The sequence below is a fragment of the Aethina tumida genome, chromosome 1 (assembly GCF_024364675.1).
Source record: "Aethina tumida isolate Nest 87 chromosome 1, icAetTumi1.1, whole genome shotgun sequence".
In the NCBI taxonomy this organism is placed as follows: Eukaryota; Metazoa; Arthropoda; class Insecta; order Coleoptera; family Nitidulidae; genus Aethina; species Aethina tumida.
This window is the reverse complement of record NC_065435.1, coordinates 54,062,868-54,081,746: the sequence shown is the minus strand read 5'-3', so window position 1 is coordinate 54,081,746 and position 18,879 is coordinate 54,062,868. Positions and strand designations below refer to the sequence as shown.

Genomic DNA, 18,879 nt, shown 5'->3' with positions numbered 1-18,879 from the left:
TTAATATTGTTTTGGCAAAACATAGCAACATTGTCAGTGAGTATACATCACTCAACAGAAAACCAACACATACTGGTTAATATTTAAAAATTCCATCCAACGATTCAGATATTAATTGAGTAGGAAATAGTTAAAACGCTGACAGATAGAGCCGAACGGTTGTACAACAACAAAGCGGCATGAAAGGTCGAGATTTTCCAAATATAAAGAAGAATATAAAAACTGATAATTACCCATAAACCTTTGATAAGTAACAATGAACAGCAGAAAACGACCTACAACCAAAAGGGAAAAAATGAAGTTAGGTACCCCCTCAAAATCCCATATGTGAAAGAACAAAGTGAAAGCATTACACAACTAGTCAGTAAGTATAATATAACGACTGCAAACCTTTTACATTCTTAAGGTTAAACGAACTTTTATTGATTATCGACATCCTTGAAGCTGACCATCAATACTGTATGGTAATCGCACAACAATAGTGATAATTGCCAAATTCGTCAAACATATACAACACGTAAGTTAGTATTTATTTCTTCGTGATGTTCTCAATTAACGCATTTTATTTTGCGAATCGGCACGATTCATATTTTATAAGCACGGGAGATTTTCAATTCGATAATGAACGGAATTAATTTCTACTTCTGAACGATTCATTCAATATACGACGCAAAATGTGTACAGATATGAATAGCAATAATCTTGAAATTGGATTGGAACTACCTAGGAATAGACAAATCAAAATTCCAATGGACTGACAAATATAGCCTGACGAGTTTGTTGCAACCAAGAGACATGGAAGGATGAGATTTCAAATATAAAGAAACACTAAAAAAAATACCCATAAACCTTCCACAAGTAAAATTGAACATAAGAAAACGACCTACAACCAAAAGGGAAAAAGATGGAGTTAACAACCTCCTCTAAATCCCATATGTAAAAGGACAAAGTAAAAACATTACTCCACTAGTCGGTAAGTATAATATGACGACAGCAAACCTTTTACATTCTCGGATACTTAATCGAGTATACATGATTTGCTGGGGTTAAATGGACTTTTATTGATTATCGTCACTTTTATATTCGACCATCAATATTGTATGGTAATCGCACAAGAATAATGATTATTGTCAAATTCGACAAACACATACAACGCATAAATTAGTATTTAATTCTTCGTGATCTTTTCAATGAACGCATTTCATTTTGCGAATCGGCACGATTCAGATTTTATACGCACGGGGCATTTTCAATTCGATAATGAACGGAATTAGTTTCTACTTCGGAACGTTTCATTCAATTTACGGCGTAAAAAGTGTACAGATATGAATAGGAATAATTTTTAAATAGGATTGGAACTACCTAGGAATAAATAAATCAAAATTTCAATGAATGCACTCTATTTTCCAATTGTTGCAAATATCCCTGATTGATTATAGGGGAAAATAATGTTTCGCTACCAAAACAAACAAACAAAAACTGGCAATGTCGATGCAAGGTTTATAGTTTGGAATTATGATGAAGGAAAATTGAAACAATTTTTTAATCATATAAAAAATATGAGACATTTAATTGTCAAGGGAAAAAAAATCCCACTCTCTGATGACTGGTTACAATAAACCATAATTCTACAAATACATCAGTCAACAGAAAACCAACACATACTGATCAATATTTAAATTTTTTATCCAACTATACAGATATCATTTGAAAAGGAAGTAGTTAAAACGCTGACAGATAGAGCAGAACGAGTTTATAACAACAAAGAAACATGCAATGATCAGATTTCAAGCATAAAGCAGAATCTGAAAATTAAGAATTACCCTGAAAGCCTTGCAGAAATAAATTTTACAGACACAAAACCAAAAAGGAAGAAAATGGAACCTCTTTAAAATCCTATATATAAAAGGACAAGGTGAAAGCTTTATATGACTAACCAGTAAGTATAATATAACGACTGCAAACATTCTACCTTTTCAAAAACTTACTCGAGCTTACATGATTTGTTAGGGTTAAGTGGCCTTTCACTGATTATCGACGCCCTTTTAACCGTAACAATTTTTTAAACATCTAAACGACACACCTAAGACAACTAAATTCATCATGGAATCTAATATCCTAAAATGAAATGAAAACCTCCTCTCACACAAAAACGAAAAGATCGAAACTAATCGAAATTTCCCCACCTGAGTTCCTAATAAATCTAATTATCATCAAATCAAATCAAAGTAAATCTAGTTCGTGGAATATTTTAATCAGTTGATTTAAATAGTTTTTAACTTCAAAGATAATTTAAGATATCGCGATGAATATTCTGGCGAGTTTGTCCGCTTTTTCCACCGATGTATAACTCAAAACTTTCATCGAAAGTTTGCAGACAGTAAATGTTCAGTTTTAAAACAATGAATTTCACATTTAAATTGCAAATTTTAAATGCTACACCAACTAAAAGTTTACTGCAAATGAATATATATTTTAGAAAATTAATAATACTAATGTAAATAATACTCTGGTGTATATTATTTTAACAGGTTTAACAAAACTTTTCTACATTTTAATTAATACATGTAACGATTATTAGGTTTCGTGCTTCATACAAATTGTTTTCCAGAATTATTTAAAGTGATTCTAAAATTCGTGTAACGTACAATAAACGAGTTAAATATTATCAAAGCGCACTGAACATTGCTCCGCGGAGAGGAATGCATTATTATCAATTTACGAGTTATAATAATTGAATTTGTTGCCCCAAGCCTTAACAATTATACATTGAAATTACATGTATACCTCATTAATTTATAATAGGTGTGTAGTGAATGGTCTGTGACTCAATTAGAGTCCGTGTTTAATATTGTGAAAGGAAGTTAAGTGTTTATAAATATTGTTTAAATACAAAGATGTCCAAAGAGAGCCACAAGAGTATGTTTTTTGCATATCTAAGCAGAAAAATTATGAATTAAAATATGTCCGATTTCATTATACAGCACAAATTGTTAATAATTTTAATAGTATACCTAGGTATTTATTATTTTTGCTTCAAATAAATTTTTTTATATTATTTTTAAGAAATATGGATGGCTTCTATAACTGATTCGCATCTCTTGATCATGAATTCAATCAATTTATCAATTTACTTCTGTGCTATTGAATATCAACCTCACACAATTTTTCAAATATATCCACAAATTACCACAAATTCTCAATAGGGTTAAGATCGGGACTTTGTGCCGGCCACTTTATTACTTCGACCTTTTCAGTTAAAAACTAATTCTTAAACAATTTTTAAGTGTGTTTTAGATCGTTGTCGTGTTGAAAGATTTGTCAATCAAATATAGTTATAAAAAATTAGTAAAAATGTCTCTATCGGTCCATTATGCCCTCCATACAAAGAATTGGACCAACGCGCTAGGAAAAAAATACCCCCATACAATCATAGATCCTCTGTACAAATTTTCAAAATATAATAAATTACGAAATTCCAGATACTGTGGCCAATACTATGTTTGATTGTTTATATGGGCAGGGATTTTTTTTTTTTTGAAATTTTATATAATTCGACACGTAAATATAAAGAAAAAAACTTTATTTTAAGGATATCATTACAATGTACATTTGATTACATAATTAATTAGAGTAAGGTTTTCACAAATATTTGTTGAAAATTTAGGAATGTACGTACAAGAAACTTCTACTAAGAATGTGGACTACAGAATAGTGGATAAGGGTTGTTTTTAGTGACGGATTTAATTTATAAAAAATGATGGCTCTGCTTGTGTTAAACTGTTATACATCCTACAGGAACAAAACTAAACAAAAAGTTTCTTATACTCAAAGTAACAGATCATGGAGGACCAATTGTGCTATGGAAATACTACAATCCTTTTGGTGCCCTTTAGATCGATTTATGTAGAGGGATATATGTTACTAAACAATAATTTGCTTACATATGTTGAAGAAATATTGATTTTAATAAATGCGTTTTAACATAAAAACGATCCCAAACTCAAAATCCAAAATTGTGACTAGACCAAAGCATCTATGTTTTGTCTTGCCCGTCCCAATTTCAAAACATCAACACTATAGGAGTCACTTTTATAACCAAATTCAACAAAATTTTACAAATTTAAATGAACTCTCATCACAGCAATTTAAGAAGCTTGAAAGAACATTGACTTGTAGTCATTGTGATCGGGTATATGTCACGGAAATGGACCATAAAATATAAATTAAAAAGAATTTAATACAAAGTGTTAATGTTAAATTAAGTAACATAGACTTAATAATTAAAAATCTCTTTCAAAATTAATGTTACTGAATGACCAGGTCAATTCAGGAAAATAGTAGTTTTTATATTTATTATTTTAATAGTTCACATTAAATAAAAAAGTTATTATTAAAATATATAACCTTTTAAAAAGTTGGTACACTCACCACTACTACATATTGCAGAAATTATCCTGTATGTAAAATGCTTGATTGATAAAAACAATTTATAAAAATAGCTCCGTGCAAGATTCAGATAAATTCAGATCAAACTCGTGCCAACCAAAAATTAATGTGAGCAGTTTCAAGGTAAAATAACCGTAATATTAATATCGCGTTCCTCATTTACGAACTGACGACAATTTGCTCCTAAACTTTATTATTAGTACACAATGCCCAAGAGGACACCGACCCCAGAAAGTTCTGTTTTTCATCGGTTAATGGGATTGCCCCGCTAAACTTTATTGCCTCATCGCTCTTGCCGTTGGCCGCTAAATTGATTAAAAATAAAATGCAAAGACTCTTGCCATCGTCTTTTTCTCGGAGATTGCGGCCAAATGAACCGCAAGTCCAATAACAAATATTTTGCCGCAAGAGAATTTGATACTGTGTAATGGAAACTACCAGAACTTCCTAAAAGTCATTAACTCAATTCCAACAAATTTTAATTAAAAACCTTGTTTTTCGTTGTGAATTTCACTGAACGTTGAATATAATAAATACCGGACTCCTTATTAAAAACGTTAATGCAGTTAACTATGGGTATAAACATTTATAGCGCCATAAAAGTTTATGGATCATAACTTTTATCACTGGCAAAATACAATTCACGTGTGTCGTTAAGTAGTGCCTTAAATAGAAAACACATTCGGACGGGCGTTTAAGCAAAGTAACTCATCGAATTTCATCCGCTGCAACGGCTTCCGACCGATAAAGGACATTCGAATTCATTACCGTTCGAACTCCCACGCTCTCCGAGGAACATTCATCATTTAGCGGACCCGCAAAACGGTATATCCACGGCGCGATTTAAGAAAATCCTTCGTGTATAATTTATGTTGCCCGCGTGCCAAGGATCCCAGACGCCTATGATGGTATCCGTTTCCCGGTTGCCAGGACGACAAGGTAAAAAAGCTCATCGCGCTCCGGAGGTTCCGACGTACCTCTGGATGCGAGGCGCCGCGGCGCCTCGATGTCTGTCAACGGTTTTTCAAGAGGCGACGAGTCCCGTGCACTCGAACGGGACACGTGACGTATCTCGCATCCTGTGCGGTTTTTTTGTGCCATGATCTAGCTCCACGTGGCAGTTTTGAATGTGATACGTTCTAAATGGGAAATTTGTGATTGTGCCTGGAGATGGGGACGGATGAAACAAGCAGCTGTACCCATGTATTCTATATGACATTCGTACATTCGTTTCACCAACTCTAATAAAAAGATGGTGGTGCTGTATGTAAGCATTTAACTGGAATATAATTTTAGATATGAGAGAAAATATTGTGCATTCGTGCATTCTTTTGTAATATTTCTACAAAGTTAATTTTATTAAATCGTAGAAATTTAATTTTAATGTTATAATGCGGAAGTAGACTGTTGTGTATGTGAAATTTATAAAAAAAAAAACATGGTTTTCATTATTGCTTGCTGAGGAATAATATTTTTTATTTAATTCCTTTGCTTTCTTATTAAAATTATTTTAATACACTAAAATGTGTAATTAACAGAATATGTATTGCAATTAAGAAAATGTTATCATTAAAAATTCTCGTGTAATTGTAATTTAACAATCTAGTAATTATAGTTTCTAACAAAGTTGTAGCATGTTATTAAGTAGGGATTATTATAATAATTAAATTGAAGTGGAAGTTTATAATTTATAAATGTGTTCAATTACACTAGTTTATAAATAGAATATTAAGTGTTTTGAGAGAATAAACCTTTTTAATTTGATAAAATAGACAACAATAAGTATAAGAAAAATGGGCCAATCTCATTAGCTAATTAAACTTTTGTTCATATTTACAAAATTTATAGTAATTTAGGTATATCGAAAGCTTATTTATTTTTTAGATGTTCAGCATTATCTACAGTACCAGTCATAAGTAAAGCAACAAATTTATTATATGTTATTAATACATTTGTATATTTAAATTATACTTACCTTTTATCAGCTATAAACAAAATAAAATACCTAGGTTTTTAATATTTTATTAGTATTTGGTACCCATTATTTTTTATTATCTCTTGACATCTTCTTTCCATGTAAGAAACAAGATTATAAATCTTTTGTTTATAAACAGAATTTCATAATATTAATAGATTCAAACAATTTACCTGAGTTTTGAAATTTAGCTGAGTGAGCATTCCTCATTTTAAGATTTATATTTTATTTATTTATGTCCCATCGATTTTCGAAGGGGTTTAGACCGGGACTATGGGCTGGTCACTTCATAAGATTTACATTATTGGAAGCAAAAAAGTCTTTTACAACTTTGGCTGCATGCAACGGGTCATTATCGTCTTGTAAAATCCACGACAAAGGCATATTTTTCTCAGCTTACAGCAGCATACAATTGTTAAGGATGTGTTAATATTGAAACCTATCCATTATTCCTTTTATTTTTACTAATGGTCCCATTTCAAACCCAAAAAAGGAGCCTCATATCATTATTCCTCCACCTCCATCCTTAATTGTTTCCTTGGTGTTCTTAGGGTCAAACATTTTGTTTACAGAATTCCATCTGAAAAAAAAAATAAATTAAATTTACTTCAATTTAAATTTAATTTCGCCGCAATTAAAATTTGTTTAAGTCCTGATTTGTACATGGAAACAATAAGATTTTTAAGATCATTCGAGAAAGCTCGTCCTGCAGGCATTTTTATCTAACTTAATGTTAACTAACCACCGTATGCATAAAATACTAAAGTGTTACTTTACTTTTGACTGTTGAGAAAATAAAAAAAAAATCATAAGAACTTATATGGAAATTCAAGTGTGATATCAATCAAATTATAAGATACACTATCTGACAAGAATATGGTTCTTTGATAACACCTATTTGCATATGTTTTTATTAAAAATATGTTTGTTACTTTACTTTTAACTGGTACTATATATCCTGGAAGAAACACACACATTTTATAAAATTTGACATTTACGGTTTTCAGTATTAGTAATCAGATTTTAAAAAATTATGATTTAATGAAATGATGAGATGGATAAAAAGGTCTTTCTGTTAAAATTAGAAATAATAGTTTTTCGTATTCATAATTTAAGAAATAGTTTATAATTCGTAAATATTTTCAATGAGTGTTGCAATCTTAGGTGCAATAACATGTTTTTTTAATTTTAATTAATAAACAGGAACAAACTGTAAGAAAAATAAATATTAATTAAAATAATTTTTAATAAAAGATGTTCCGTATAAAGTGGGACGAAGTTCACTGAGTAAATATTTTGTTTTGTTCACATTTGCAAAATTAATAATAATTTTGTTTTTACTTCCACAAAGACACAAAAATTTTATCAAATTTAATAAATATATAAGGTACAATATATCAAAAATTTGTTTATTTTTTACATTTTTATAAAATTTTGTATATAAGATTTCCTGAAATACTGAATTTAAACATGTATATTCAGATTTTAAAACATCGTGTATCTCTAGCATTTGGCATATTATTATTATAGCATAAATTATTTATAACTTAAAGTACACAAAAAGGTCTTGCTGTTAAAAATAGAGGCAATAATTTTTCTTTATCACTATCATAATTGAAATAGAAGTTTATAATTTACAAATATTTTCAACGAGAGTTTTACAAGTATAGTTTTATGTGTTTTGAAAGAAAATCTTAAATTGAATGAATAAACAGAAACAGCTATAAGAAAAATAAATATTACTTAAAATAGCTTTAAATACAGGGTAAAGGTAAATGGGCCAAATTTTCCTGGGTAAAAATTATGTTTGTTTATACGGTGTTTACAAAATTAATAGTAATTTAGGTAGAGGATATCTAAAACTTATTTATTTTTTAAATTTTCACTATGATTTCGCAAAATATACACATTTTATAAAATGGTGCATCATAAATTATTTATAATTAAAAATACACTGCTATTAAAAGCAGAAACGATATTTTTTATTTATTATTGTCATAATTGAAGTAGAAATTAATAAATTATAAATATTTTCAGAGCTGTACAAATAGTCTCAGGTGTTTGAAGGAAAATATTAAATTGAATGATTTGATCAGAAACAGTTATAAGAACCATAAATATTACTTATAAGTTCCCTGTAAAATGATTTATACTTTACTAAGCAAAAGTTATGTTTTGTTCACCTTTACAAAATTGATAGTAATTCAAGTACAGGACATGAAAAATTTATTGATTTTTTTAGATTTTTAATAAAAAAAATTCATCATTATTATAATTGAAACAGAGATTTATAATTTATAAAAATTTTAAACGAGAGTTTTGCAAGTAGAATTTCCGATAATGAATATTTAAATGTATATAATCAGATTTTAAAAAATACTTCATCACTAACATTTAGTTTTATATTCATAAGTTATGCATAACTAAAAATACAAAGAAAAATGTTGTTTTTAAAAATAGAAGCGATAATTTTTCTTCATCATTATCATAATTCAAGCAGAAGTTTATAATTTATAAATATTTTGAATGAAACTTTTCCCAGTAGAATTTTAAGTTCAAATAATGATGAATATTTAAATGTATACAATCAATTTTCAAAAAATTTAGTTTTACATTCATAACTTATTTATAACTAAAAATACAAAGAAAGATTTAGCTGTTAAAAATAGAAAGATGTGGTAATTTTTCTTTGTCATTATCATAATGGAAGTAGAAGTTTATAATTTATAATTGTTTTCAACGAGTGTTTTACAAGTAGAATTTTAGATGTTTTGAAAGAAAATCTTAATTTAAATTAATAAACCAGAATAGTTAGAAAAATAAATATTACTTTAAATGCTTTACTCAGTAATAATATCATTTTGTTCATATTTACAAAATTGAGAGTAATTTATATAAAGGATATGAAAAAATTATTTATTTTCTGCATTTTTTCATAGAAATGTACAATTGTTATAAAATTTTGTATATTTGAATTTTTGCTGAATGTGCATAATCAGATAATAAACAATGGTTTACCAAGTATTTGTTTTAACACTAACATTTAGTTTTATATTCATAAATTATTTATAGTTTTATTATTATTATTTCCTTTTACTTTGGTTCAAGCTTATATATTACAAAGCTCGAACAATATTACAATTATATATATAATTATATATCTAATACTACATTTAATAAACGTAAAAAACTACATTTCAGGATATTGACCCTAAATTCTAGAGTAAAATATACGAATTACTGAAAATGAACACTTAAGATGTACCCTTGATTAGTTTTGAAGATCATACAGCAATAGTGGCAGTTCGTGCTCAAATTTTTAATCAGGTCGACCAACAATTAGTAATATACACGAGACCAAATGGCAGAACAGCAACGCGAATATAACAAACACACCGCTTCATGTAATAAGTAAATCAGTTTAGCAACCTTCGCTAATTGACGGAGACGCTTTCAATTTACGGCTAAGCATCGCTGCGAGTGTCGCAAATTGACGAAATGGAAAATACGAACAAAACAATTATGCCATTCCATTAAATTAAATGCACAGGCAAATAATTCGTGATTGATTTGAATTTTCTTATTTCAGATGATTATAATAGAGTAGTACTAGATACGATAGAGGGTGAGCACGACTCGGACTACATTAACGCGTCGTATGTAGATGTAAGTATTGATTTCTAATTTACTCCGGCCAATAGCCCTATTAACCACACACCTGCTCCCAAAACGCATAATCATTCGAAAATTAATTACTGCTGTTGACACGCCACATCGGCCACAATAACAACGTCCAAACGTTCGATTAAGTAACGATGACAAGGAAAATGATTTCTTTCAGAGTTTATTAAAGCCCAATGCCTACATAGTGACACAGGGTCCGACGGAGGAGACCGTCACAGATTTCTGGCGGATGATCTGGCAGGAGAGAGCGAGTTGTATTGTGATGTTAACAAAGACATTCGATTTCATTAGGGTAAGTGGATTGACTGGCTAACGTCGGTGAATCACGCGGAAATGATACACTAAATTTTTTTTTACAGGTAATGTGCGTACAATATTGGCCGGCTTCAATAGAACTGGAGGAAGAATACGGCGGGATTCATATATCTATTACGCAAGAGGAAGAACTGGCTAATTTTCATATACGCACGTTCAGGCTGTACAAGAAAGACATGGACGTAAGTTGATTGATTCCGTTAATTAGAATTGTTTATGAGTTCGACGTTAGACGGATTACCTAGCAAAAAAGCATCGGTCAGCTGCATAGACATTCACAGTTTGTTGTTTTATATGGGAAAACTTTGCAATTAATCGTATTACTCGGAGAATAAAGGATCGATAGCAACATGTCCGACAAGGGTATTAGTCATTTGCTGGAGTACTCTGTCTGAAACTGAAAGGGTCATATATTTTGATTTAATAATGACGAGGCTAATATTGATTAATCAAGTTAATGTGAAGTTTAAGATGATATTATTTATTTTCCATTTTAATTTAATAACTTTTTTTTAACTCACAATTTCAGGCTTAGACTATTACAGTTTTAACTCATTATAATACACAGTGGTGGCCACAATTATAACAAGTTATTAAAATATGTTAAAAATATGAGCTGTACTGCTTGAATTGAATGCAACCGGTCAATCTAAATTTCAATGGAAAAAATTTTTTAATGCATGGTCTTGTATCACTTTCTGTGAATTTAAATCAATTATTTACTAAAGATCGTTTGCTTATTATTAAAATACCAAATCATTTTGTCTTGCCCGCCCAAATTTTCGGACTTCACGGATATTCGAAAAATGGTCGAGTAACACAGATTTAACGAATTAAAAATCAATCAACAAAATTAAAGTTGCTACATTCATGTCTATCCCAATTAAGAAAAATATATGTGACATTTTATAGAATAAGATTATAGTAGTATTTATAATAGGGTATATAACAACAATAGTAAATTTTAATTTATTTTAATGGTTTACATAAAAAAAATATTTGACGTGTTAAAAATTTACTATAAACTTATAAACTTAAAATTTATTTAAAATTAATTATAAGTTAATAAGTTTTAACGGATTATTTTTGTCTATTTTATGATAATTAGGTAATTTTTATAAATGAAATTCAAAATTTTTGGAAATATATTTTTATATTAATAATTGTTTTGAAATTAATTCAAAAATTTAATTGTATTAATTCTCTCATCCTCTTAATGTATTTAAAAACAATAACTTAAAATAAAAAACAAATAAAATTCTGTTTTTAATTTTTTTTTATTTTTTACAATTAACCACATTAAACAATACTAAAATTATTAATTTTCATTATAAAAAAATTAAACTTTTTAATCTAAGCAATTTTTTTCGTCTTTTAGAAAGTACTAAAATTAAATTCAATAATTAAATTTTCCCAACTTATTAAAATAATCCATTCTCGAGATTAATTTTCGAGATGGATATTACATACAGTATCGGGCAAAATTAGGGCCACTTTCTTTTTGTTTAAATACTAAACAATATATAGTTACGAGACTGATTGCCTTCTATCTTGTGAATCGGGACCGTACCGTAACCGGAAAAACAACCCCAAACAATAACACTGCCACCTCCATGTTTAGCATACTGTTTTTACGGTGATGAACAAACTGTCTACTGTCACTTCCGAAAATATTAAACATTGAATCGTCTGAAAATAGTACTTAATTCTAATATCTTGCTGTCCAGTTGCGATACCTATGAGCGAAAAGAAGTCTTGCTGCTCGATTCATTTTTGAAAAACTGAGTTTTTTTGTTGGACATCTTCCTGGCAACCCTACCTCCACTAACCGACGCGGAATTGTCACCGATCTAATAGATTTATCCCCTAAATCTCTTAAAATTTGAGATACAGACTTCCTTGGTTATTCCTAATAACCATTTTCATTCGACGATCTAATGCTCTGTTTTTTGTGTAACGCCCATCTCGTTTTTCATTCTCAACACTTCCATGTACTCTGAAGTAAGTTTGTAAACATTTTATTTAAAAATTTAATTTTCTTCTATAATGTATATATTAAAAAAAATTATAATTATAATTTTCTCAAAAATTTCATCATCATTATTTAGGAGTGCGCTTTCGCCAATTTTGGTAATGCGCATTCACCAAATTTAATTATTTATAAACGTTTTAAAAATGCTATTAACATACACATCTATGTTAACAAGTAAAAAAATATTTTACTCAACTTTAGAAGATAATTTTGTTACAAATTTATACGTTTATAAAAAAATAAACAATTTAAACAAATACTATTGTAAAATTAATTATAAACTAATTTTATATAAATATAGTTTTATTTATAAAACAAGTAATTGTCATAATTGCTGTATACATAAAAAAATTATAAATATAATTTTCTCAAAAATCTCATGATCATTATGTAGGAATGCGCTTTCGCCAATTTTGGTAAGGCGCATTCACCAAATTTAATTATTTATAAACGTTTCAAAAATGCTATTAACATACACATCTATTTTAACAAATAAAAAAATATTTTACTCAACTTTAGAATATAATTTTGTTACAAATTTATACGTTTATAAAAAAATAAACTTATTTAAACAAATACTATTATAAATAAATACTATTTTAAAATTAATTATAAACTAATTTTATATAAATATAGTTTTATTTATAAAACAAGTAATTGCCATAACAAATTTTAACTGACATTTTGAACATTTTAATACATATAATATTCAATATCAACCGCCAGAAAAAAAAAACAAAATAAAGAAACATGATGTGAACTACAAACGCAAAACAAAGTTACTGAAACATAATATGACAGAAAATGGTCATTACTGTGAGATGGATATGAGAGACCATGTCATTAGGCAAAGTGAAACAAAGAATAAACTTTTCTCTAGCATCCTCAGAAACCAAGCAAGCAGTTAACAGGTGGATCGTTAGATCTATTATTAACGAGGCATCCCGGTAATTTATCCGGTTTGGCTCGTGTCCGTAATGGTCAATATGACCGACCGACGTATTCGTAAAATTAAATTGAAAACTACACCCGACCATGAAGGAGTGTAATCGATTCGCAAATTAAAAATGTTAATTTTTATTCAAACAGGTGGTGGTTCATCGTAAAAGAGGTAAAGGTCAGAAATGTATATGGTCCGTCGTTCAGACGGGTCATTTATGAATAGATTAGATACGTTTGAAAGTAACGAGCGCACAATACAGTACCGGTTCTGTAAATTTCGAATGAGCTATGTAATTTATGTCCGACGGCCGTAATGAACAAACGTGACCGAATTCATTTGCAACGATTGCATTTTATGAAATATGGCCGTACGAATTCGAATTCGTACTTTATTTTGATTTATTTTATTGCCGGCGGAAAATTGCAGTTTCGATACATCGAATTTAAGGGGATGCTTATTGAATTTGTAATCTGCCGGACGATTCTTTTTTTATAAAAGGCATGAATGAAACCGGGAAATTGAATTGATTTTTCATTAACTGCTTTCTGTAGCGGAAAAATGCTGCATGTTCCGAACAAGTTACTAATTTTATATTCAGTAACGGTCATAATTATAGAATCTTATAAAAATATATTAAAAAAATGCGTACTTTTATATTTTTCAATGGATAAAATTATAGCAACTTTTTACTTTGGTCTCTGTAAATTGAAATGGATTATTGACTAGTGGTCTTTTGCTTATTATGATTATTTAATCGTCGGCTGAAGTGAAACTATAATAAAAATTATAATTCGAATCCAGAGAAACAAGAAGATATGATTAAGAGTTTATGACTAAATTATTGAACCGTTTCTCGTATTTTTAAATAATTTAGAGAAACTGGCCATGTGGTAATTATGAAAAAAATTGTCTAAGTCTAAAAACTTGAAAAAATATCAATAATTAGATAATTCTAATGTCAAAAAACATTCCAATCTTATCATCAACTAAAATTAAAGACAACCTGGAGAAAATGGAACTTGATTAAATGGGTTCATGGACTGTGAGATGTTTAATGGGTGGTGGTTTATTTGATCCCAGACCTACCTTGGTTTTTACTAAAAATATGAAATTCAAATTTTGACTTGCTTAGGATCACATTCACTGGACCACAGAACAGTGAAGACAAATAGTTTTTAATGAAGAGTTTAAGTTTAATTTATAAAAAAATGATAGTTCTACTTGTTAAACATCCTACAGGTAGAAAATTACACAATAATATATTAAACAACAATTTGCTTCTATATATTAAAAAAATTATGCTCTAAAGAGACACTTAACAATTATAAATAAAAATTTATTTTTAAATAAATATGTATATAGAATGTATACGCTTATTTTTTCCGGTTTCAGAAAATTTTTATAATAAACAATTATTAATATTATTATATAGAATATTAATACGCTAATTTTTGTAACACTGTAAAAAAAATAGTAAATTAATATTATTTTAACAATTCACATTAAATAAAAGTTATGGCTAAAATACAATATTTATCATTTTAAAAAGTTTCTGTAATAATAACCACTATTATACAATACATAATAGACATGGCATACTAAAACGATTTCATTTGAAACCTCGATTTAAATATTTTAGATTTGGCTGACCTAAATCCAACCGACCAATTCCACTGAAATTGTTCCAATATTTGCGGGAGAAATTCACATTGAAGTTAGATCGATAAGTTTAAACATGTAATTAGATCAACTTCGTCTAAATACTAATACATTTGAGTAATAATAATAATAATTATAATAGTATTAAATCTGAATAAAATTTAGACTGGAAACGTGTCCAACAAGCCAACAAACACCACTCGAATGTCCAATTACCAAGCTATTATATTATTTTTCATGTGGCTTACAGAACATTGTCGAAGAACGGTTCATCCTTCAGTTCCACTTCACCGAGTGGCACAGCCATTCATGTCCTTTTACAAACGCCCTGCTCGAGTTCAGGAGGAGGGTCAGGGCGGTCGTGGGTCACAGGATCAAAACCGACGAGGCAGGACCGATGGTCGTTCATTGCAAGTAAGTAAAAACAGTGACGGCACCACAAACAAAATCAAACTGTTTATTTATCTTAATTTCTGCGGGCGCCATTAATTCCGGAAGCTGCGACGTAGTTTATGCGAAAAATTCGTCTTTGCCAGGGTCTCGAAGTCGAACTTCGTAATTTGAATTTACCTTTGACCCAGAAAAGTTTCGTTGACTTCATTGAATTACGGGCGGACTTGAAAGAAGTGATAAATAAATTTCACTTGCGTTTTGTGCCCAGCATCCGCCGTCAGTCTTATTCCTAATAGAAAGTTCATAATACACTTAGCTCTTGTAGAATTTTGCTTACACTGTACTTTAATTTGATTCCTCGTGGCAATTATATATAATGGACGAATTTCAATTAAACAAATTGATGATCATTTTAATGATGGTTTTTCAGTGACGGTGGTGGAAGATCGGGCGTGTATTTGGCAGTTGATGCTAATATGGAACTTCAAGAAGAAGAAGATAAATTTGATGTGTTTGGTTATTTGAAGAAACTGAGGCAATCCAGGAAAGGAATGGTAGAGAATGTGGTAAGTTTACGATTAAATTAATTCAATTATGTTTTTTTAAGATTATATAGGATTTTTGTATTTTTTCGTTCTTATTTTAAAACAATTTTTGTACAATAAACTAAAAATTTTGTTATTTATTGACAAAACATGTCTCATTAACGACGACATAAAAAAAATAAAATCAGAAAATTAACTAATTTTATCGTGACAAAATTAGAGCGACACTTCATAAAAATAAAAAAAAAAAAAACTACGTAATTGGTCTAATTTTTAATATTTCTTCTAGTATTCCGTATTGGATATAACATTCTCACATCTTTTTGGCTTAAACAACATTAGACTGGAAATTATTTGCTCGTCTATATTGTTCCAAACATTTTTGATTTGTTCAAACAAAATTATTTGTAATGTAATTTGCTCTAATCTTCTTATCCATATTCTCCCACAAGTTTTCTATTGGATTAAGATCGGGAAGTTGAGCTGGTCACTTTAAGAAATTGATTTTTTGTTGAAAAAACCATTCATTAACAATCTTGGCAGTGTGTTTGGAGTCATTGTCATGGTGGAATATAAATTTTAAAAATTTTTCATTCACAATAGGGTAGCATGACATCTTCTAATATGATACGATAAACAAATCGATCAATTTTGTCTCCTATTTTGTGAATCAGGCCTTTACTGTAAGCGGAAAAACAACCCTAAACCATAACACTGCCACCTCCATGTTTAATAGTTGTTAACATGCTTTGAAAATCTACTGTCACTTCTGAAAATATTAAACTTAGAACTGTCAAAACAGAAAATAGTATTTTTTTTTCATATCTTGCTGTCCCAATTGCTACAAGCGAAAAGAAGTTCTGTTTCCCGATTCTCCTTTGAAAGACAAGAACGTCTTCCTGACAGTACTGCCTTCCCTAACCGACGCTGAATTGTCCTCGAACTAATTGATTTATTTCCTAAATCAATAAAATCTGAGTTGATAGCATCCGCGGATTATTTCTAATAAGTATTTTTGTGCGACTACCTAATAATCTGGAGGTTTTTCTGTTTCGGCCATCTCATTTTTGACACAAGAAACTATTCGCTTATAACTCTTTGCGATCTTCCTGAATTATAGGCCACATAATTTTATTTTTTAAATCCGCCGACAAATGTTAATCACGAGTCATTGTGATTAATGTAAATCCAGTATTCATATATGAAAGATATAAAATCGACTGAAAAACACTCGAGTCATTAATTTTGTCGCGTACATTTTTTTTTTTTTTTTGATTTTTTTCTTTCCTACTAAACGTGAACAATGTGTGGAACAATGCATAATTAATGCATTATTAATAATGCATATTTTTTTAGCTTCAACATGTAGCTGTTATTTAGAAAAATATTTATTTTATTTTTGTTGATTTTTTAGAGTAATACTTTGATTTTTTATTGATGAGACTGATTAATTTGAAATAAATAAATTAAGTAATTATTTTTCATATTACACCTTCTTTAACTATGCAAAATCTCTTTAAAATGAACAAAATAATAATTATGAATATATTAAATTTCTTCTCTACTTTAAAGACACATCACAAGATCTTCTACTCAAAAATGTACATGTACAAACTTTTAACGGTCACTCTATCTCTTTAACACACTTAAAAGCTTTGAATTTAATGGAAACAAATAAAAAGTCCATCAGGAACATAAAGATAGTGTTGAATAAGTAGAGTAACGGCGAAGCATAGAAAAGCAATTATATCCATCGAATAAAACGAGTTGGAATGACAGGCTAACATACACACAAAAAAATAAATATACAGTTTCTCCAAAGTCCTGAAGGAAAACACTTAAAACGAAATGGGATCCCTTCTCTTTTTTGCACTTTCCAACTCGAATTCAGTAGTGGTCGTCGTTTCCTCCGGGGAAATTGTCCGTCGCGTGTATTTTGGAAAATTTAAGATTCTATTAATTTGTCAACATCTCACACGTGAACATCGTGAATAAATATTAGATACTGGAAAAAGTAACTTACTTTTATATCGTTTAACTTTATATTAACGCAACTTTCTTTAAAATAAATTTTATTCAACACAATAATCAACAATATTTTGCGACTGTTCTGCAAGCAAATACATGCCACGAGATAAATTTCTGAGTACTTGAAATTGAAATAAATATTATCCTCTTCAGCATTAAACCGTTCATTGTGAAAAAGGTTAAACAAAGTCATAGATATATTTCGTGCAAAAAACACAACATATATAATTGATTTGATCCAAATTTTTTTTTAGAAAAATATTAACCTATTACAGAATAATAATTGATTAAAAAATGTAAAATTCTATGCCACCATACTGTCATCAAAAGATTTTTTAGGTTAAGACATAAGCACTGCTCCTCCATGTCTGCCAGCTTCAACCCACTGTCTATATCGGCGAAAAATCCCTTTGAGAATGATCAGTTCATCGTAATTTAATGACTCTTTCCAAATGTATTGCACGAAAATTTTGCACGAAATATTGTTTAATTTCTTAATTGGTACAGGTTTAAAGACAACCTCATCGTTGATGATTGAATCATTGTCACATTGTAACTAGAAAATCTAAAAGCGTGCGTCCCCATCACTTACAAATATAATTTTATACAAAAATGTTAAAATATATTATTAATATTTATTCAAATAATGTTCCACAAACGTAAATTAATTTTTTTTGCCACCTAATTGTACAAAACTCAGAACTTAACATTTATAGACAAATAGAATATCTCATTTTTTGCGGATGTGACGTTTCTTTATTTTACAAAACATTTTACATAACAACCCGTAGAGAAAAAATGAGATGAACCCCGCGTGGCGAAACACGGTTGTAATGCCTCCGGGAATTCAACTGTC

The 18,879-nt window shown here is 29.2% G+C and overlaps 2 protein-coding genes across 3 annotated transcripts in view; both read left to right on the top strand.

Moving 5' to 3' along the window:
* LOC109594831 (leptin receptor gene-related protein) overlaps positions 1 to 18,879 on the top strand; it is a 133,020-nt gene that overhangs the window by 85,508 nt on the left and 28,633 nt on the right. The gene's annotated exons all lie outside the window — the stretch shown is intronic.
* The window catches only part of LOC109594834 (receptor-type tyrosine-protein phosphatase kappa), a 98,355-nt gene that overhangs the window by 68,100 nt on the left and 11,376 nt on the right, over positions 1 to 18,879 (top strand). For both annotated transcript variants that reach the window (XM_049965260.1, XM_049965253.1), the window contains 5 exons: positions 10,014 to 10,090; positions 10,266 to 10,400; positions 10,468 to 10,605; positions 15,308 to 15,471; positions 15,881 to 16,016. In XM_049965260.1, coding sequence (XP_049821217.1) covers positions 10,014 to 10,090; positions 10,266 to 10,400; positions 10,468 to 10,605; positions 15,308 to 15,471; positions 15,881 to 16,016 — 650 coding nt within the window. The remainder of the gene's footprint in view (positions 1 to 10,013; positions 10,091 to 10,265; positions 10,401 to 10,467; positions 10,606 to 15,307; positions 15,472 to 15,880; positions 16,017 to 18,879) is intronic.